The sequence below is a fragment of the Mugil cephalus genome, chromosome 1, assembly GCF_022458985.1.
Source record: "Mugil cephalus isolate CIBA_MC_2020 chromosome 1, CIBA_Mcephalus_1.1, whole genome shotgun sequence".
In the NCBI taxonomy this organism is placed as follows: Eukaryota; Metazoa; Chordata; class Actinopteri; order Mugiliformes; family Mugilidae; genus Mugil; species Mugil cephalus.
In genome coordinates this window covers 11,927,388-11,948,548 of record NC_061770.1, presented here as the reverse complement: position 1 = coordinate 11,948,548, position 21,161 = coordinate 11,927,388, and the positions used below count along the sequence as shown (strand labels likewise).

Here is a 21,161-nt window from a genome sequence, read left to right as displayed (position 1 = left end):
AAGAGATGTCCCATCGTTTAGAAATATCCACTTTATTTTGCATATTTGTTTAAAATGTGATGACTTGGACTACCAAGGTGGCGCCACAGCACCGAGAGACTCCATTATCATTGCTGAAGCATCTGTCTGTATTCTGCAGCTGGGGGGGAAAAAATAACAAACAATGAAACGACTCTGACCAGTACAAGTGGCTGGAAAAAGGGAGCTCCGTCCTGACACTGGCGTATACTGCATCAATCAATCTGTTTCTCTCTCGCTCACACACAGACAGCCAACACACAGACACGTACAAATTTCAGGGCACCTTAAATCCAAACACGTTTACTTGATATGTATTGACATCTATGTAACTGAATATCACAGAAACAGTCAGGTCCGTGGACGCTCTTTCTCCAAAAGTCAAGAAAGTCTAAAAAGCAGCTACAGGGGGTTCTGTGACAAATGTTTTAAGTGTTAAAGTCCTAGTCTGGATAATGGTCTAGCAATAATAATAATGATAATAATGATAATAATAATAATAGTAATAAACCAGTGTTGTCTACCTTCTTTATGCTCATCCTTTGTCATCGTAATTGCATATTGTGTGATAATTACCATGTTTTAACTTGCCGGCGGTAGATAAAAGCAACAAAGGGCAGTATAATAAACATCTTGTTCATAAGACATGAAAGACTTAATAAAAATGACATACTGAACCAGGTACAGAGAGAGATATCTAAGGCCATAGACAGAAAGGTAACCTTGAAGAGGAGGTAATTGGACCTGGAAGAGGAACTGGCTCTCTGGCTAAAATCCAGCATTCAGCTCAGTCCTCTGGAGAAACTGCAGCTGCAGCATCATGTCAAACAGACATATTTCTCATTGTCTTTACCCATTCGCTCTTTAAGCAGTTAGACTGCCAACAAACTCAGCGGTGGGAGAGAAACACCCAGAAGATTACCAGTCGTCTAATTCCTGTCTCTGACTTCTGCCGCTCATGATAAACATTCAGAGTGTACGCAGATGACAATAGCAGAAGAACATTTTCATGAACTATTACAACAATAATATGTAAAAAAAAAAAAAAACAGGAGTGAGAGTGCATTCAAAAAGCCCTTTTGATCACATCGCACTCTCTCCCACTTATCCAGTCTCTTTATGATGATGTCACAGGTAAATAGTCACACTGTTTTGCATCCTCAGGTCTGCAGCTGCAGCCTTTATCAGGGCTGCTCACTGCATGCGGTCGGGCTGGTGCAGAGGGTAGTGGAGGAAGGCCTGCGGGGCGGCAGACACAGTGGTGAGCGCAGCCAGAGAAGGATGGAGGGCAGCCGGAGGGGTCGGCGACGTGGTGAGAGCGGGCGCTGGCGTGCCGGGGGAGAAGCTGTAGCTGAGGTAGCCAGCAGAGGGCGACGGTGAGGGGGTGTAGGGGTACTGCTCCAGTCCTGTGTGGGCATAGGGGCTGTAGGCGGAGCTGTAGTCCAGGTAAGGGGAGGTGAGCGCTGCCGCCGTGGGACTGAGGTGAGACTGCAGCAACAGGCTGGGCTGGAGGAACGCCTGGGGGTAGACGTACTGCTGGGTGAGCCTGGAGAGACAGAGGAAGCAACGTTAGGACTGGAGTCAGGTCACCAATTAACAAGCAAGACGTGTCACGACTCGTTTCTGTTCATCTGAACAGTATTATCTCAATTAATGGAGTAATTGTGTGGTCTAGAAAACCATTGGGTATCAGTTGAAAGCACAGGTCTTCAACAGGGGGTCCGCGACCCCTAGAGGTCTGTGGAGGCACTGCAGGGGGGCGGAGTGCGAAATCTTTGGTTGAGTAGACATTTTTTTATACATATTTAAAAAAGACAATCTTTAAACAAACATTAACATGAATCCAACCTATTTTAATGACATGATAGCTTAATATTGAATGCAAAATAATAATCATAATGTATATTTATAAATATCACCAGGTCAAGTTTAATATATAACACATATAGTTGGTAGAAGACCCTTGGTTTAAAGTTCAGAGTGGTTAAATTTACTGAATAAAGAAAAGCAGGCAAAGTCTCACATCTGAGAACATGACATTTAAAAGCAAACTAATTATTGAAATTGTTATTTATTTAATAATGAATAATATAGAGCAGAGTGAAACACTCACTGAAAATAGTCACACACTGTGGCGTGTACAGTACACACAGACAAACAGCCCCACTTGACAAGATCACTTGTGAAACTGCGTTCTGTCTATTTATATATAAATAGGCCTACGTGTTCAAACCTTTGGTCGTAAAAATAACAACAACAAAAAAAACAAAAAACACAACCTTGACATATGCATTTATGCATTCAGCTACTGCATGTCACTACACTGTAAATGATTTAAACATAACCGATGTCTCTTTCTGTGCTACTGCAACGCTAAGGAAGACTTGCAGTGTTTCATTTGTTTTACAGAAGCCACAAGGCTAACACATTAGTGGAAATGTAAAGGCAAATGAGAGAATTGGGCGTGGTGAATATCATCAGTTTTTTTTTTTATTTGAATATGTTATATTAAAGTCATGACTGGAGACATCAACAAACAACTGATGGTTGATAAGGACTTTTCTTATGAACAATATAAACATGAGGTCCATACAAAACACCACGCGTAGCTGTGAACTTTAAGTTATCTGCCCTGTTCTTTCTCTTTCCGCTTGTTCTTCGTGGAGCTCTTGTGGTTGAGCAGTCCTCTCTGAGGCTGTTCGGTTTCTTGACCCTTTCAGACATTTTGTTTCCCCCCAGGACGGGTTTCTTTTTTTTTGTCTGCTGAATGGCCAGGAAGGAAAGATATCTTTCTTGAGCCTCGAGAATAAAAACGATCCGTATCTGTGTGCCAGAATAATGTGTGTTCACAGTGTCCACCCAGCGTCTGTCTGTGTCAATCAAACAGTAAAAGACTCTTCACTAACTGCTCCTTTCTGTTGCATCACAAATACTGAGTCCTATAAAACCACTCTCCTCCTCTTCGCCCTCATCCTCCTCCTTTACAGCAATTATCATCAGTGTTACCTTAAAATAGACCTTCTCCCTTGGGTTTAAGTTTAATTAGCACACTGCCTGAGAAATGTTCGAAAAGCTACTTTGATCCGAATGAAAGAAAAATTCAAATATGAAATTACAAGAAACTGCTCCCGACCGCGATTGGTTTTTGTTTCTGACGTTAATCATTTGTTTTCTCGCTTCTGTACAGGACACCTGTGCGCTTACACGCACAAACACAGCCTGTCACAACAGATGCATTGTGTGAGACTGTTGGTCCTTGGAGCCATGGCAATAATGAGAGAGAGAGTAAAAAAAAAAACGCTCTACTGTCCTCTTGTATCCAGTCATGCCCTTGCCTCGGGCTGCCCACTTAACCTGAACTGCCTCAGCTACATCTGGCGAAAGCAACCGTGATCATATCAGAGGAACTGGGTTACGCCGGGCGTTTAAGTAAAAACCAGAGAACGTGACAGTGGTTAACACTGATCCACCCCTACAGTCAAACCCATTAACCTGGCAGCAACCTTGCCACTGAGGCTGAGCAGGTGATTGTTGGCGACCTGCTGCCGCTGCTTACCCCTAAACACAGCCAGAGAAAGGATCAGGCGTGATTACACAACAAACACGGAGCCAATGGGCATGTTCACACCCAACTCGGCAGTGTACACAACACATAGAGACACACCAGCGTGCTCCCATACGAAGGTAAACTCATTTAACCCAACTTCTTTGAATTTATTAAACACTACCGTGACGTACCGGGGAATCTTTCCTGACCCGACCTGCACATTCTCCATGTTTCACAACTCATTTTAATCATTTGAAATGACAAGTTCAGTTTCCATTATATGACGGTACACTTGTCATCTTTCCACTAAGTGCTGACTCAAAACCGGCTTGCAACTAGTATGAGGCACAGAAAACGAAGCCAAAGACAGGCAGTGGCAAGCGTCAGTCCAAAATGAACAACCCTGAGCTCCATGGATAAGAGAAACTTTTTGAAACCCAGAGGAGTGAGACCGAAAACACTCAGGGCAGAGCTGCCATAGACACTCCAGTCTATTTAAAGTGCAGATTAGACACTAAATGACAGTTTTATAATAATGGCTTAGTCACAGTGATGTCAAAGAACCCTTCTAAAAACTGCAACTCTACTAAATTTGATAGAAAAGAAATCAAACACAGCGATGCGCGAGGTGGCCTCTTCGTTGTATGTGTAAGTGTTGGCAAGTTTTAAACGCCCTTAGTTGTTTCATGATCAATTTATTTATCATGGGCCAGGCCAACAACATACATATATAGCTCTAGGCCAAATTTAATGTAGCACACATATAGTAGGTCCCTACTTAATCTCTCCATCAGTTTGGGACCCCTGCCTTAAAACCTACGAAGAGAAGAAACAAAAATGTCAAACGACTAAATCTTCGCGCGAATGAAAACTGTCAGTGTTTCTTCGGGAAAGCACGATGGGGACGGGATCTGAAACACGCCGACGTGAGACCGCACGTGAAGCCATGACGAAGCTTGAAATGTGCCCCCTCGACCCACAAGTATCCCGTCTCTCGTCCCCCAGAGCAGAAGTGCAGTGTCATTCCCACGGCTGTGTGCTGCTGCCCGCCTGCCCGCGCGGAGGCCTGACTGATCCGATGTGACAGCGGCATCGTACGAGAGGAAGCTTCGCCTCGCCTCTCTCCTCCCCGTGCCTGGCATCATCGCTGGCTGTCAAACGTACATTTGTATATATATACATACACTAACACGCCCAGAAGATGTGGACAGACCGTCACGCAAACACAACACAAATCAGGCAGTGGAAAGTAAGAAATGAAGGTAATACAGACTTTTGTTGGGTGTAGTCAGTTAAGCAGCTTAGAAGATATGTGTGTGTGTGTGTTTGTGTGTGTGTGTGTGTGTGTGTGTGTGCGTGTGTGGTGAGTGGGGGGTTCACGCAGGGCAGAGCTAATTGGCGCAGCTGCATGGGTGCACGCTCGCTAACAGACCCAAGAGAGCAGAATAACCTCCACCGACTCCTCTCTTCCTCCCCTCCCTGGGGTTACTCCCTCACAGCCATCTTCCTCTGCCGCACTCCCCCTCAAACCCAGCCGCTGGATGAAAGAGATAGCGAGTACCGACCAAAGAGGATATAAAAAAAAAAACAAAAAAACATCTGCAGTGTTTCGTTTTTCTGAGGGTCAGTGTCGGGACTCCTTCTCCGAAGGAGTGAGAGACGCTGGGAGGTGAAGGATCAGCCACCGCATCCCTCACGCCTCAGGACAGCCTCGCTTTTAATAGTTCAGATGAGGGATGGGAGGAGAGTGAGTCAGTCAAAGAGACAAACGCGGGCCCGCGGAGGCGCACGCGCGTGACCCTCCGTCCTCTCTGGGCAGGCACGCACAGGGCTTGGGGGAGGGCGAGCAAAGGAAAGGCCAACACAAAGCACCGGACACTCAGCTCCCCATGACAGCATGCGAGGACGACGTACCAGCGTGGATTCATTTGAACAGGGCTGCTCGATATGTGGAAAACGTGGAGCAGCTAATAGGTTTCCTGCATATAATCGTGTAGGCCTTGGTAATTGCACTCAGACTGTGCAGACTGCGCACATGAAGAGATTTTACAGTGAGTGTAATGACGTTTCTAACAGCTGCATGTTAGGAGCCTGTTCTGGGATCTGTCAGTGTGCATAAAGTGTGATTTTAGAACATTTTTCAAGGTCAAGTCCTACATTTGAAGATAAAAACACGTACTTTTAAGAGCTGGAGAGAAATAGATGTTACATAGTGTATATGATAATGACGGTCAGTGACCAGATTTTATCTGGAGTGCAAACAACTGGAATAAACCAGTGCTCTCCTGGAATAAAATTAATCCATAAACCTGATTTTCACTGTAGAATCGCAACAAATGGGCACGTCTCATTGGTCTTCATTGTTTCAATTACATTCTTCATGTACTTTTTAATACAAAAGCTCCCTTTTAACAGGAAGAAACTGAGCAACCTGGGATATGCTTGAGGCCGCTGGGTAGGGAAGAGAAGAAGGCGGATGAATTCATGGATGAATCACTTTCTCATTTAATGAAATGGCTAAAAACATTCCACACAAAGACGTCGCGATGACAAATCGGAAGCATGTTCAACAGGAAAAACCCCTCCGCGATTTCCGTCTTTTTGCCGACGTATTATTAACAGATAATTTAATCAGCATTAGTGAAATCTACACAGGAGTCTGTGTCTGAAAGTCACAAATCAATTCATGTAATTTAGGATTAAAAACATCCCGCTGAGCTTTCAGACGAGAGTCACGTGACACAGGTAATCTATGTCAGGTGTCCTCGAACATATTAGAGATGCTGTGGCGATTTAAATCTATTTCTAGTTTTACTTTAGTCCTGCTCTGAAGCTTCTGGGCCGACAGGTTCTTGTGCTGATCCAGTTTGCTACTGTCCCTGTCCTTTCCTGTTCTGTCTTGTTTTGAAGATTAACACATCTTCTAACTTACAGGAGGATTCGTTTTCATTATACGATCACATCCGACAGAGTCAAGTTGCATTTTCCTTCACAACCTATTTCGCTAATGGATGAATTGACCAAGTTCCAGCTAGACATGTGATCTCAACAAGAAACAAACCAATAAAAAAAAAATAAGCAGAAATCTTGGATTTGGATCAACTTTTAGGATGCTGTGACAGTGCAGTCGTTTGTTAAACATCACATGTCTGCTGCTGCTCCTCTGTAAACCTCATCCTTCCGTGCCTTTCTTCCCGTCACACTTCTGTCAGTTGGGAAGCTTTCTGATGTGAGGCGCCTGCAGGCCATGATATACACACAAGTGCTGATTTAGCCTGAAATGCTAAAGTCATAGCTCATTAAAAAATTGGCCCCAAACTACTCACTTTGTTTGTCAACCCCAGTTCGTGCCTCCAACTGAGGACAAAGGAGGGGAAGCGTCGGCCGGGACTAGTGACGAAACACGCATCCCAAAAAAAAAAACACAACGAGGCTCTGAGAGAAAGATTAGGCTCCGTATCGAAATGTGAGTCATCTTTTAACAGACAGCCGCACAAAATGGTGCGATGAGAAGCTTCCAGCGTGCTCTTTTTAACATTTTCTTTTTTTTCTAAATGAGGCTTTTCATGCAACAGAAGTGCCTCTCCTAATTGAGTCCCTGGGTAAGAGGAATATCCACCTGAGGGTTTCACTGTACACCTAAAGACAGACAGACAGACAGGCAGTAAGAGAGAGGCGGGAAGAGACAGAAAGACCATTTATAGGGGGGAGGGAGGCGAGAGGAAACAGAGGAAGAGTGAAAAAAAAAAAAAAATCAGACAAAGACATTTGAGGACGTGAACGTGTAAAAGGAGCCGGCGCGAGGCTGTTTCGTGATTCATTGACGTTTCACCGAGGAGCAATTTATAATAAACGTATTTCACACAGGTCCCTCCCGTCTAGCGCCGGCCCTAAAGCTTCACTGCACCCAGCCACAACTACGCCCGGCCACAGGTGTGCTGTATGTCTGTGTCAACCCTTCCTCCCCCGCTCTGTTCCACTGCTTCAACAGGAAGCACTCCCCCACCCACAAGACCGCCGCAGCCCCATCCACCTTTAGACAGCCTCACCGCCACATCCACCGCCTTCCTCTCCTTTTCTTTTCTATCAAAAAAAAAAAAAAAACACCAGAATGTGTGTGTGTGTTATTTTATAAAATGGATCTCACTCCTGCCAAGCAGAGACCGGGTGCTGAAGGCAGACAGCAGGCACCGTGGGCGACAGATAGCCCCCCCACCCGCCACCCCCACCCCTCCTTCGCCTCAGCTTTACCTCAAAGCCACATTTGGCATCAGCCCGTCCTCTGTCCTCCTAAACTTTAAGCAAATACGCAGAAGCAGCAGACAGAGCTGTGCTTTGTTTGCGTTTATCTTTGATATTTGCTGTTTACTGAGTTTGTCTGCGCAGACAGAGGCAGAGTCCCACTGGGAGCCCCCGCAGCGACAGAGCAGGAGCAACAACAGACCTGCAGACACATTCAGACAGATTTTGTGTTGAGAGGAAGAGTTTGACGATTTAAAAAGACGTGTTTGTTTGTTTTCATCATCCCTGAGCTGGATGAGAATTTATTATATGTTAAAATAGTGTATGGTGAAAGGGGGAGGGGGCGGGGAGGTCTAATTAACATGTCTCAGGTTGTTTGGGTTATTTCTCAGAGTTGAGAATTAGTCTGACCCACCAAAACAAACAATTTGCTCTTGTTTTGCTTCTTTCTTTTCAAGGCTTTATTTTAAATCTGAGCAGGATCTTCCTGGACTGGTCACCAGTGATAATGAGTCAATCAACTCTACAGATGCTGCAGGGTGAAATGTGTTGGCTCTGACAAACAGAGAGATCTGATTATTTCCCGGTAGACATTCAGCTTTGCACTTTTCTCACTAAAATAATATAACTGTCGCAATGATTCTGATTCAGATTTCCTTATATTTAATCACCCATTTTACATTTTCCTGTATATGAATCTCATATTTGTGTATCTTGCTGCACCTTGACTATTTCTGAATTTCATTTACATGGAAATTTACATACAGTATGTTAACAGGTGCCTATATAAGTATGCACCGTGTTGCTTACAAATGAGGACAAAGGTTTCAAATTTGCAAAAAAAAGAAAAAAAAACCCTGAGCTACATCTTGTGGTTGTTCCTAAAATAAAAGTCCCCCACGTTGCCAAGAAATGTCTGAAACTGACTGCAGTCATACTGATCATGTCAAAGCCACATGGAGCCTCGGAGCGGAGAGATCTGAGCTCGGACGGAGCGCTGCACGTACGAAACCGAAAAAGATTTATTTATCTCTCGTGTGAACGCGTAATATATGTGGAAGCTGCTGCAGTCTGGGCTCATAGAATTCCTCTAGATTTGTGCAAAGAGATAATATTGGTTTCGTCTTGAGCTCGTTACAGAACATTAGCGGTGCTTTCCTACAGTTCAACAGAGACGTGGTGTGTTATCTGCGAGAAAGCAGGGCCGATTTCACTTTCTGTCTGTTTTGTATCCCGTTAATGTTGTGTGTACATTAACGGGATTCAAAACAGGCAAAAAGTGAAATCGGCCCTTCACTGGAAGCGCAACACCTCCTGCAGCTGTGCTCTCCTGAGGCTGTCACTGTGACAGTCGTATTGGTATCGCTTCTTCTTCTTCTTCTGCAACAGATTATTTTTTCCCCCCAAACTGACCCAAGTTTACAGAAGAGCGTGTAACGCTGAGACGCTTTGAAGAGGCATTCCACTCTTTAACTATTCCACTTCCAAGCTGATGAGACAACGAAACGTAATGGTTTAAATCAGAGCAGCAGAGGCAGAAGCAGCCTGAGTGTAAGTTAATAGTTAATAGTCTGAGTTAAACAAACACCGAAAGCTCATCAGTGAGAATAATAAATGAGTCACTTATCAGGCACCGATTTGTCCTTTTGCTCTGTTGTGGTTTCAGTTTACTTTAGTTTTTGGGACGAAAAGGCAAAGCGAAACCAACACCTCAATAACAGCACGCCTTTCACCGTGCTCTGATAATCATTTCAATCAAAATAAACTGACAGATCATACAGCTATCTTGTCAAAATGAAAAGGGATGCCACATAAAAACCTTCAAATGCCAGAAGAGCTTCACGACTTCAGCTGTAAGTTTGATGAGATGTTGTAAAACATTAGGCCATCACATGAGCTTGTGGCTCGCGTTCTCCAAAACTCCATTTATCAATATTGAAAACAATTAACAGTGGCAGGCTTCTTAATCGGCAGGTGTTTCCGCACTGACAGACAAAAGTGCCACTACTTGTGTTTGTGTTTGCCTTTCGGGCCGTGCTCACTGAATGTGCCAGGTGATGTTTTCACCTCTTTGGCTTCAGTCTGCGAGGTGTCAAACTGTGAACCTTCCTGTGAGCGGAGATTAAAAGGCCGACTCCCTCCGCTGCGATTGTCCGCCCTCGCTCTGAGACGCTTCCTATCGAGCCCTCATCACTCATTCATAGACTCAACTGGGTCAGCCACAATTCCCTCATCACTCATTCAGAAATTGAGGGCTGCAATATTAATAGCACTCAGAACGGTTGAGGTTTTTAATGGACTCTTCTTTCGCTGTAGGATCAGAACTTGTCAGTCTTCAGAAACCGTGTTTTTGTATATTCCTTGAAATCCTGCTGAAATATTGAAGATTCACTCTGTAAAACTTTATCGACCAAAGACCAACACCCTATTTGATTTTAAAACGGCGCTAAATAAAAGCTGACAGCGGAGCACAAAGTCGAGCAGACAGCCGTGATGGCTGACAGCGTCCGCGTCCATAATCACCTCCTCAGCAGCGGTACGCTGAACATCTGAGTCAAGTAAGTGTCAGAGGAGTCACACAGCAACTGGGTTCAACCAGTGTCTCCCTACAGCCCTGGATATGAATCATCACTCAGGAACTGAGTCATTAAGATTTCCTTTTGTCCCCACACTGAAACTCTGGGATACGCTGGATGTTGATGCGGAACGTCCTTCACATGTGGATTACAATGAATTTCCGAGGTTGGGTTCTTCCTGAGAAACCGCACCAGCAGGTAACCGGCACACCCACGCTGCCTCTGTGGACACTCCTGTAGCACATTAGCAGAAGGAGATGAGGGCAAAACCCAACTCTACCCAAGCGAGTCTTGCTTCAACTATATTTCACAATAAATAAAACACATATTAGAATAATTAATTTTATTTACCCTTGATTACGATGTGGCTTTGTCTGACTGACACATACACAACGGTTACTGGATGGACCACCATAACATTTTACATACTCATGGTCCCCACTAGATGAATCTCTGGCGATCCACCATTTATTTATGTTACGTGATGTTTAACTCCACCATCCACCATCGATACTGAACCAAACGGATGACTTACAGACAATCATGGTCCCCAGAGGAATGAAGCGTGGACTGAGCTGACTGAACTGATCCCGTGACATTTTGTTCTTTGCCACCAGCATGTCGAGGATATCTCATCTTTTTGTTTAAGAAACACAAGGTTTTCAGTTATCTTGTAAAACATATTCGTGGTTCCCAGAAGATTTTGTTACGTTGAATTTAAAGAGAAGCACTGATAAGTTGATTACTGGCGCAAGCCTAAGTTATCTATATGTAGCCATGTTTATAGTCACTTTATCCACAACTGCTGTCACCTTATTTTTTACTGCAGTATTTTTGTTAACTGTCCTATTTAATGTTTCCTGCTCTCTGTGTCCTTTTTAATTTCTTTTTCTTGACTTGTGCTGCTGTATCATTTGAACTTCACCATTGTGGATCAATAAAGTATTATCTTATCTTATGTTATCTTATGTTATCTCACTATCGAGTGGTGGATATGCACAAACACTAGACAGAAAATCATGATTCCCAGATGATGTTTCCTACACCTGTCCTTCTCGTACCATCATAAATGTCATATTTGCCATTTCCAGAGAAATGACATGAGAATTACCGGATGGATCTATATAAATACTGCAGCTGTAACACATTTTAATCAAAATGGATGAAATTTCCTCATCATCCTTAGCTGCACTTAATTAGCGAATGTTAGCATGCCAACACACAACACGGTATACCTGCATTAACAGTGTGCCACTGAGTTTTTTTTACACATTTCCCACCGCAGCAACCATCCAGTGACCTTTTGAAACTCTGGCCTAATTCACCCCGAGTCATTGAAGGGTTAGCGACAGTCTCTTCACATCACAACAACTTTGTGTTGAGTCAAATGAGGCTGTGTGTTAGTGCTCTGTGTGCGCACCAATGTGAGGAAGGAAGTGTGCGAAGGAGAGAATACGATGAGATGGAGGGAGGTTTGACTGTTGCCTCGGTGAAGCTCAAATCGTGCGTGAAAGAAATTCAGAACTGGGCTTTAATAGACCAGAAAGAGAGAAAGACAAAGGAAGACACAGATACAGGGATGAATACACTCCTGAGGTGTTTTAACAAACATCAATTTGTGCTGTGGTGGGTTTTCCTTTCTTCTGCAGCACCGAGCGCCACTGACTACCCCGACCCAGGAGCAGAACGGGAGCGGGCGCTCGCAAATTTCAAGGACGGAGGAGTGAAATGTATTGTGTAGACGAGGCAGGTGAAAGACGGAGAGTGAGAGGTGGAAACAGTGGTATTGATTCTTCTCTGCCTTACCCGTATTGCCTCTGAGCCCACGTAGGATGTACTTGCTGAACTCCCACAGAAAGGCCTGCAGACAAAGAGAAGAGGCAGTGGTGAGAAGGGATATTTCAACTCCAGTGTCACCAGCGCAGACAATGAAGAGACAGACGGACAGAGGACAGAGCTGTCTCTCTCTGTCTCTATTTGTTTTTCTCAGATGTTGGCATGTATACAGGACTATCACAGGCTGACTGTTATTCCCTCGGCGCACACACTCACACAAATAATGATGCACTCTACTGCTCACAAACATCTGTGACCTCGGAGGCTCCAGACTTCACCAGGAATCAGCTGAGGCTGAGTAAGAAAAGAGAAACTTATCCTCCTCCTCCTCCTCCTCCTCTCTGCCCCTCCTCTGACTTCATTTCTACATTCCTCCAGCTATTCATTCCTTTCTCATTCCTCTTTTTACTGTACTGCCACGGCTTCGTCAACCCTCCTCTCCGGCTGAAACGTATATATTTTCTTTCTTCGCCAGCACAAAGGAGAGACAGACATGCTATTATTATTTCCTTCTCTTAACAGTCCCATCCCCTCTTGCGCTTTGCATTCTCCCCCCTCTCCTATTCTCCTGCTGCTCTCGCACACAATAACAAAATACCAAGCGCTGCCATCTCCCATCAGCTGCATGCTCGGGGAGCTGCATCGCAGCGCCGGCCCGGGAATAAGGACACACAGCCACAGTTGTTGTTGGCGCCACTGTTTGTCAATCACACCTACACTCGATGGCATCTCTGCCTTAAATGAAGCAGCGAGGGAGAGACACTGTCGAGGTCTGGAGTGCACCCAGACGTCGGTGGGGGTTAGCGAGAAGCATGTGCGGTGGTGGATAATTCTGAAAAGGCCTGGTGGCGGGAAAGCTGTGTGTAAACCCAAGCACACAATGAGTGAATGTATGGTTTGGATGAGCAGAGAGAGACAGCTGGCTGGGTGCTGAGCATACCAGTGGTTTTCTACGATTTACCCCGCTAACCTCAGATTTGTACATATGCAATATTTATTGGTGTTAAGACTTGACATTGCGGGTATCTGCCCCTCTTAGTGAAACGTGTAAACCGACATGCGCTCGAAACCTGCCAGTGAACGTTCAGTTTCTTCTATCAAAATGAGAACATCTGCACCCGGTCATGAGTCTTATCAGGTTTTTGATGCTTGTTGTCCACGTGAGCTTCCTCTTCATCTTTCATGTACGGGCTGAATACGACACATGAGACCAAAAGATCATTTTATTAAATAATTTTATTGGATGAGTCTGGCGCCATAAACGTCCACTGCCGTCCAAAGGCCATTAAAATCCTATGAGTGAGCCATACTGTAGCAGCGGGCGACGCATCAATTCATAAGAGGTGAACAGGGGCACTGTATTATTTTTTAAAAATAATTTCACACAGACTCATCTTTTTAACGCATATTTTTCTTCAAAGTTAAATTTCCACCTGTATTTAGTAAATAAATCATAAAAATAACTGGTAAATGGTCTGCACTTACACACCGATGTCGCAGGTTGTAATATAAGCTCTTCTGCTATTGGCAGCAACTTCCGGTTCAGTGTCTTGCTCAAGGACACTTTGGCACACAAAGTGTGTGCCAAACCATGGCTGGTTTACATGCACAGCTTAATCAAGCTATGCTCTAAATACGACTTTCTGAATGTGGTTCTTGTCCCAGTTTACATGAAACGGAGAAATTCAAATAACTGACGGGAACAAGTCCTCCTCCCCCACACTAGGTGGCGATATGTGTCTTGTCAGCGGGTAAATACGGTCCTCTTACTGGTTGATCTATTACGTCATATAATAAATAACTGACAATAAGACAATAAGATGAATAGTAGTTCAGCTTTTTAAATCTCAAACTTTATGTGCGTGCTACTTCTGATGCAGATAAGATCGTTATCCCTCAGCTGGTTCTCCTATTGGCTCTGTTTACCTTCTTCTTCTGCTTTCTTTCTTGGATTTTTTTGTTCCGGGGTCACACGCCAGCAGCTATGGAGCACGCGCACGCACGTTGTCCAGTTAAAAGTCCAATTAAGGCGTATACATGCCAGAAAAAAACGATTTCCATTAGTATTATCTGGATGTCGTAATGGAATAAAGAGACCTCTGATTTTAGTCGGAGTAACGTGTTTTAGGTAAGTTACCCATTCAAAGTCAGATTAAGGCAATAATTTGTTTTTTTTTCACATGCATGTAAACGGACCAACTGTCATGTGCTAGTTAGTGTCTCAATTGTGTCTTCCTCAAAAACATTTAAAGTAAAATGTGTTTCCATTATTTGTAATAATTTACACAACAAAGTTTCTCCATTTACTCCTGATTCAGAACGGTTTGCAATAAACTATGGTGTCTAGAAGTTTCACAGAGTTATTTTGCATTTTTAGAAAATAAAGCCATGTATTTTTGCACAGTTTTCAAAGTTTTACATCTTCTCTAGGGACCAGCAAGGGGCTGAGCTCTTCATACAGGCTGGAGAAGACGCACAGCAGATAGAAAAATCCCACAGGTCGTCCTCTAGATTCTGTGTGTGCTATCAATCACTCATACCTGTCTGTGAGCTGCGGGGCTTTGCTCCCAGGTACGCCAGGTTCACGTTGGCCTTCCTGCCGTCGATGATTGGGTTTGCGTCTTTGCACGCCCGCTCTGCTGCCCCCCTGTCCACCATGGTCACCTGTTGACAGCATCACAGAATTACAGCTCACCACATATGCCAGCATGATCTCAGACAACAGAGGGTGGTGACCCTGAGGGAGCTTCTGTCCTCGTCTCTCCTCAATCTTTTTGGTAGATGCGAGAGAGAGAGAGAGAGAGGACACTGGCTCCACTACATGAAATGAAGAAATCACCATTTTGGGTCTGGTGTGGGCAGATATGTGGGAGGTAGGGTTTGTTGTTTCAGACTCGGGCTGCCATGAGATGAGATATTGGACTCTACCTTGAGGGAGTGAGTTGTGGAGTGGGCAGACGGAAGCTGGAAAGGTTGATGAAAGTTAACTCACACACAGTACAGCTACACTTATAAGGTACAAGGAAAACCACACCGCAAACAGCTCTACCAATAAGTAGGGCAGTGTAAATACAAAAAAAAAAAAAAAAAAGGCAACGCTAGCTTTCGATTCAGAAACTGGATTCATATGCAAATCATAGGCAGTGGATGGTTCAAGAATTAAGCCTAAAATGAGCACGCTGTCCCAAATCTGAGAAAACAGCTTCTTAGGTCATTGGCTCATAGGGGCAGAGGAAATTTGAAGTCCAACACTTCTGCTCTTATCTCTCCGTCTCTTTCACACACTAACTTACAGTCACTCCAACAATCAAGTGGGGGGAAGGGCTGTGAGGGAGGAAGTCAAAATGAAACTACTGCAGCCTTATCTTGCACAGCCAACTGACATGTCACACCTCTGACACCAGAGAGCCCCCCTCCCTCCCCCCACACACACAGATCACCACCACCACCACCGCCCTCGTCCTCCCCTCCTCACACTACAGAAAGAGACATCTGTCCACAGCTGCAGCAGCTTATTACCAACTCAAGTGTGTCTGCGTGCCCTCGTCGCTGCCACCGCGCGCAGAGCAGCGCGTATGTGTCTGCATTTTCGGGAGTGCAGAGATAATTGATGACACACTTATAAGAAATAACCTGCTGCTCACGCTTCCAGCATGTGACTGCCACCACCAGACACGCTGCACATGGCTGCTGCTGCTGCTGCCTGAACAAAGTGCCAGTGTGTGCAGCCTCTAAGGCCAAGAACAAAAGAGATCTTGCAGGATGTTGTGATAAAACCCGGAGATGAAATACATCACACTACAAAATGAAGATGAAGTCACTTAAAACTCATTAGTGGCTGCAACAGAGGGGGGTCTAGTGTGCTATAGCCCCCCGGCTGACCAAATAAAGTGCTGATGAAACCCTGATTAAAGTCCAATTCTTTCAGCCCTTCGTTTATTCTGCCAGTACACATTTGAACTTTATTAACACTCACAAAGCCGTATCCTCGGGATTTTCCAGTCTGCTTGTCCGTGATCACCACCGCCTCATCGATGTCCCCGAAAGTCTCGAAATATTTCCGAAGTGAAGCGTCGTTGGTGTGATAAGGCAGCCCGCCGACGAAAATCTTGGTGTAAGTCGTGTCTTTCTCCATGGTGGGGTGCATTATTTCTAAGGGGACCCCGACCAGCTGACCCAGAAACAGCGGCGAACTCATGAGAAAGGATGTAACACAAAGAAAAACAAGACGGCGGCGGAATAACTTTACGCTCCGCGGTCACTGATTAAAACAACGATAACAGCGCATCCATGGCGAAACACGCAGCCTCCGGTTGCCTCATACAGCAGCTGTTGGACGTGTAGTCCTCCTGACAGGTGTCTTGGACTCTCTTGTCTCCTGTCCCGGAAAAAGAGGCAAAGTCTTCAAGCTTCGCTGGGCGCTTACGTGCGCCCACTTTTGAGTCTGGTCCAATAGACGAGCGGTGCGTCTTTTCCCATCGGCGCATCCCGCCTCCTGCTCCACCCAACCACCGCTGCGCACACGCACACACGCACGCACACGCACACACAGGAAACCCCCACATGGCCACTGCAATAATGAAACAGAACTGTTGAATAGCTCGATGCCTTCTGCAGAAGACAAACGTTTAATAAAAGACACGTACGAGGCGATTCATAAAGATCAGCGTCTGTGGATGAAGGCCTTTTGATTTTTAAAAAAAAGAGAGGCTGCGAGGAAAGTTGGTGAGAGGAACAGACCGAAGAACTGATAGCAAGCCACTAAACGAAGAAACGGAGCTTTCTTATGCAAAACTAGACAGAAGTCTCGTTTTTATTTTTTAATTTAATTTTTTTGCTTCTGTTGATTTCGGAGCAGTAAACTCACCACGTGGTTTAGGACGCAGTGGCAACCAGATCTCATGGTTGGTGTTACAGTATATTTTACATTATAAAACAAAATAAAAATAAAAAAAGTTTATTAAGTCTGTTCATCACAAAAATGTCTGGCTTGGTGTTTTTAAAGTCTGTCAAGGACGTGGAGACCACACAGACAGTATTTGGCAACCTTCAGTCCAGGGTCCACTACAGCCACAGTACTTTAACTATCTACTGGCAGCCCTGTGAGTTTATTTATTTACTTTAGATTCCTTATTACATTACATCCCATGGCTGGAAATCGATGTCTGAGTAATTTTATGACAACCCACACGAGTTATTTACAGTGAGATATATTAGAAGAAAACAAAGATGCCGATCTTGTGGTTGTGCTAAAAGAAAAGTTAAGGGGTGATCTCTGGGAATCCTTTACTGCTAATCATTCATTTTGTGCACACAATTTCATGGAAAGCCACCCAATACTTGGTGATACTGGTCCGTCTGGACCAAAGTGGTGGACTGGGATAATGACTACTGCAGCATTTTTATATGAAATGATCCTTACAGTAAAACAAAAGCAAAATAAAGAACAAAAACTGTCCAGGGTCTGGATTGGACAGATGGAAAAAGTCAATCAGACAGACACTTTAATTCTATTACAAATAGTACTCAAGTCTGTGAAAGCAATATAAAATGAATTTATGAAGGACTGGGCTGACAGGGTTTGGGTGCAGTAACAGAATGAGTGGGGCTCATCCTGGGAGGGTGTGAGATCTTTTCACTGGGGTCAAAGCCTTAAGAGTAGGGAAGACAGTGGCATGATTAATGACAAAAGCTCACACGTAGAGGGGGGAGCGACCAGTTGCAGGAAATGAACATTAGATGAAAGCGAGGCCGCAGACGGTAACATGAATGTCACAGACAGCAACCGGCCTGGGAGGAGAGGAAGGTCTTTTTTTTTTTTTTGTGAGCCCCCACAAATGTCCTTCACACTCTGATTTCCCTCCAGAGGATGATGGCTAAAAACACACTCACCTCCTCTCTTCGCACACTCATGCTTCAGCTTAAAACGAGAAGAACCTCTGATTGTAACAAACACTTGAGGCTCTTGAAAGGCTCCAGCGCTACAGTAAAAACAGCATGGGAGGACCCCGGTCAGACTGCAGCACCCAGGAACGACGTACACATTCACAGCCGACACATTGTAATGTTTAAATATAAATTTGTATTTACATCAATATTAACATCAAGGAACAAGGTAAGAAAAAAACCCAAGAGTATTTTACATCCTGTACTAATGAATGAATGCTTCCCAGATGTGATTTTCTTTAGCTCCAATGACGCACGAGAGGAGCTTTTTTCCTTTAAAGCAAAACACTTTTTTTTTGTATGTTTGTAGATTAGTCTTTTCTTCATTGAGACTTACATTTCATCAAATAGAAAAAAAAAATGAAAAAAAATCCAGGCTATTATTCACAGACATAAATGACATCAATCATGAATGAAACCTCCTTTCCAGCTTAAAAAATAAAAACATTCTCATGTGAAATAACTGTTTGCAGCACCACAATTCGACTGGCCATAAGGTCTACAGAAAGGAAGAAACAATCACAAACGAAAACCACCTCAGCAGAACCAGACTCGTTTCTACTCTATTTCATATGGATGGGGCTATAATATATGCAATTAAACGTACTTAGCTTGATGTGTATAATAGGTTATGCGCAACAGTAAAAGCACACGTGAGTACTCGCACGATCTACGCCAGGAAACGGTTTCTACACACCGCAGAATGACAAACAAAAATCTTTGGATTGAGCGTGTGTTCAAAGGTAGATTTTTCAACAAAAGCTTCACAGGAAGGAATAAAGGAAAACTCAAATGTAAAAAAAGAAAAAAAATCACTCGTCATGAGATAAGTCTGGAGGTTTAAACTCCTTCTTGTGTTGCTTCCTTCGGTTTGAAACATCTGTGAACAAAGTGAACGGACTTACAGACAGGTTACAATGCAGGACTGACTTTTCCAAAGTCTCGTTTCGGAGGCTGATCGACCAAATGGGCAAAATTCAAAAACCTCGACGGTGAAACTTAGGTCGTAAATGGAAGCATGGGGTCAACCCTACATACTGGTAAGACATCTGGGCCCCTAGAAGCCAAACACAATCATGTGTCAACTCTTTTTATATAGGCGTATGTTGTTGCTTTTTCATCAAAGGAAAAATAATTTATTAAAAAAGGAAAATGTACCCACTAGCACCTCTTTAGCTAATAGTTATGTCCTCAGAAAATAATGAAAACTTAATGATTTTGAAGATCACAAATAAAAAAAAAAAGTGCTTTCTGAGAGGAGGAAATTGGCAGAAAATCTACACGTACTGCTTTAGAAAAAAGGCCCTTTCCTTTCTGACAGATGGTTAAAGTATTGAAAATAAAAAGCTGACCTATGACAGAATAAGAAAATTACACTTTTAAATATCAAGCCTTACAATCTGTGCAAAAACAGTATGTGACCTACAAAAGCATATATATATTTATATATAGTACATTTGAAGCATATTTACAATTCATATTCACAGACGAGAGGGGGGAAAAAGCTCCAAACAAGACATCATGGCTAATACTGCAGTACCATCGCTTTGAGTAAACTTCAGCTTTGTCCTCAGAGGAAAACCAGGAGGAAGGATTATTGCTAGAGACCTCACGCTGAAACCTTTCTCTTGCAGTGTGAGCTAGTCGAGATGTAAATTTCATAACCGGCAAATCTGTTTTATCTCTGCACTTGTGGTAACACTGCAAACAGATGCAAAGTAACCAAAATATCTGCATTATTTTTGAGTTAAAAATCACCTCTTGAAGGATAAAATCGCCATCTCGTGAATCTGTAGAAATATAGGTGGAGGTTTGAGCGTTAATAGAAGATGTTTCATTTAAAAATGTAATAAATCGGTGCACCGTCGACAAGGTCGTTGGATAAAATGTGTGCTTACTGCCTTTCTACTGGTTCCCACTTAGAAGAGCAAAGATCCTCAAGTTTACCCATTTCCAATCAACAGCCTCCTTCACTCAGAGAGGAAAGCGTGGAGAATACACACAGAAAAATAAACAGTAAATGTCTGCTGCTATGCATTAATTCTTGGGTAAAGGCCTCTATATTGCCACAATCCTTGTGATGTTGGCTTTTCCTTAAAGTGCAATCAGCCAACAAGTAATTCAGTCGTACTTTAGCCCAGCGGCGGCCCGGAAACAATGTGCTACTGCGTAATGACATTCACGTCAGTGTCACAATCTGATGGCTCGTCATCGAGAACTGCGTTTACAAAGATCCTCCTGGAGCAGCGGAGAGACGGCGGATAAAAACAGAGGAATCCCGCATTTTGAATCTGAATGCAGCTTCGTGGTACATTCGACAAAGGAGAGGATGTCTTTTGTCCATGTGGTCTATTCGAGCGTCTGTCCACCTTCACCGTTTGGTCCAGCGAGAGGTGTGTGTGTCCACCGAGGCACACGCACCGCCCATAAAAGAGAGGAATATTAAACTATAGTCTACGAGAGGAGTCACAGAGTTGTCTGTCTTTAGGCGGTTGAAGAAGTCACAGTGTTTCTGATTTTTGTGAACACTGTTTTTCCTAGGGTTGCCAGACTGAGACTGCTGGCTGTGAGTCCGAAGGGGAGTTCACTCCCCCGTCTGGTGTGAGTGCAGCACTACACAGAAACGCACCGCCTGGTCACAGTCCACACACTCCAGTGCTGCAGCCATGTCCCTCCTCTGGGTGATCACAGTGAGACAAAAGTTTCTGTCACGACGCTCAGCAGTATTTCTAGACCATCAGGAGGAGAAGAAAAAAAATAAAGCGAGCGATAAGTGAAATGAAATCGTAGTAGTATGATACGCAGCAAATTCAATTTGAGGACCCTAATGAGTAGTCGGTGTGGGCAGTGGCATTGATACTTAAGTGACCATGGGAGCATTTGTCAGAGCTTAAGAGAAATCTGACAGGTTACCCTGCTACGATGTGGATGAAATTATATTGATACTGTAAGATGTGAATAAAAGAGGACCAAGAATAGACCCCTGTGGGACACCT

General features: G+C 44.0%; 2 protein-coding genes and 1 long non-coding RNA gene across 3 annotated transcripts in view; all 3 read right to left on the bottom strand.

Annotated features, from left to right (window-relative positions):
* Positions 1 to 13: 13 nt before the first annotated feature.
* rbm38 (RNA binding motif protein 38) lies at positions 14 to 16,725 on the bottom strand. The gene is made up of 4 exons (XM_047611299.1): positions 16,196 to 16,725; positions 14,760 to 14,883; positions 12,190 to 12,244; positions 14 to 1,564 (listed from the first exon to the last, which is right to left on the bottom strand). Exons 1-4 carry the CDS (start codon positions 16,415 to 16,417, stop codon positions 1,213 to 1,215), a joined length of 753 nt encoding a protein of 250 aa, XP_047467255.1. The 5' UTR covers positions 16,418 to 16,725; the 3' UTR covers positions 14 to 1,212.
* On the bottom strand, positions 6,051 to 12,177 carry LOC125023794. The gene is made up of 2 exons (XR_007114669.1): positions 10,919 to 12,177; positions 6,051 to 10,617 (listed from the first exon to the last, which is right to left on the bottom strand). It is a non-coding gene; the product is annotated as an uncharacterized LOC125023794 (long non-coding RNA).
* A 1,556-nt stretch (positions 16,726 to 18,281) lies between the features above and the next one.
* The window catches only part of LOC125010718 (nuclear receptor coactivator 3-like), a 56,943-nt gene continuing 54,063 nt past the window's right edge, over positions 18,282 to 21,161 (bottom strand). The window contains exon 23 of the mRNA XM_047589493.1: positions 18,282 to 20,894. Coding sequence (XP_047445449.1) covers positions 20,883 to 20,894 — 12 coding nt within the window. The 3' untranslated portion in view covers positions 18,282 to 20,882. The remainder of the gene's footprint in view (positions 20,895 to 21,161) is intronic.

What these genes read in the sequence shown, in the direction of transcription:
- rbm38 (XM_047611299.1), bottom strand. Translation starts at nt 16,417, where the DNA reads ATGAGTTCGCCGCTGTTTCTGGGTCAGCTGGTCGGGGTCCCCTTAGAA. An exon ending in GCCCCGCAGCTCACAGACAG is followed by an intron (nt 12,245 to 14,759) that starts GTATGAGTGATT and finishes CTTTGTCTGCAG; the next exon opens with GCCTTTCTGTGGGAGTTCAG. An exon ending in TGGGCTCAGAGGCAATACGG is followed by an intron (nt 1,565 to 12,189) that starts GTAAGGCAGAGA and finishes CTGTCTCTCCAG; the next exon opens with GCTCACCCAGCAGTACGTCT.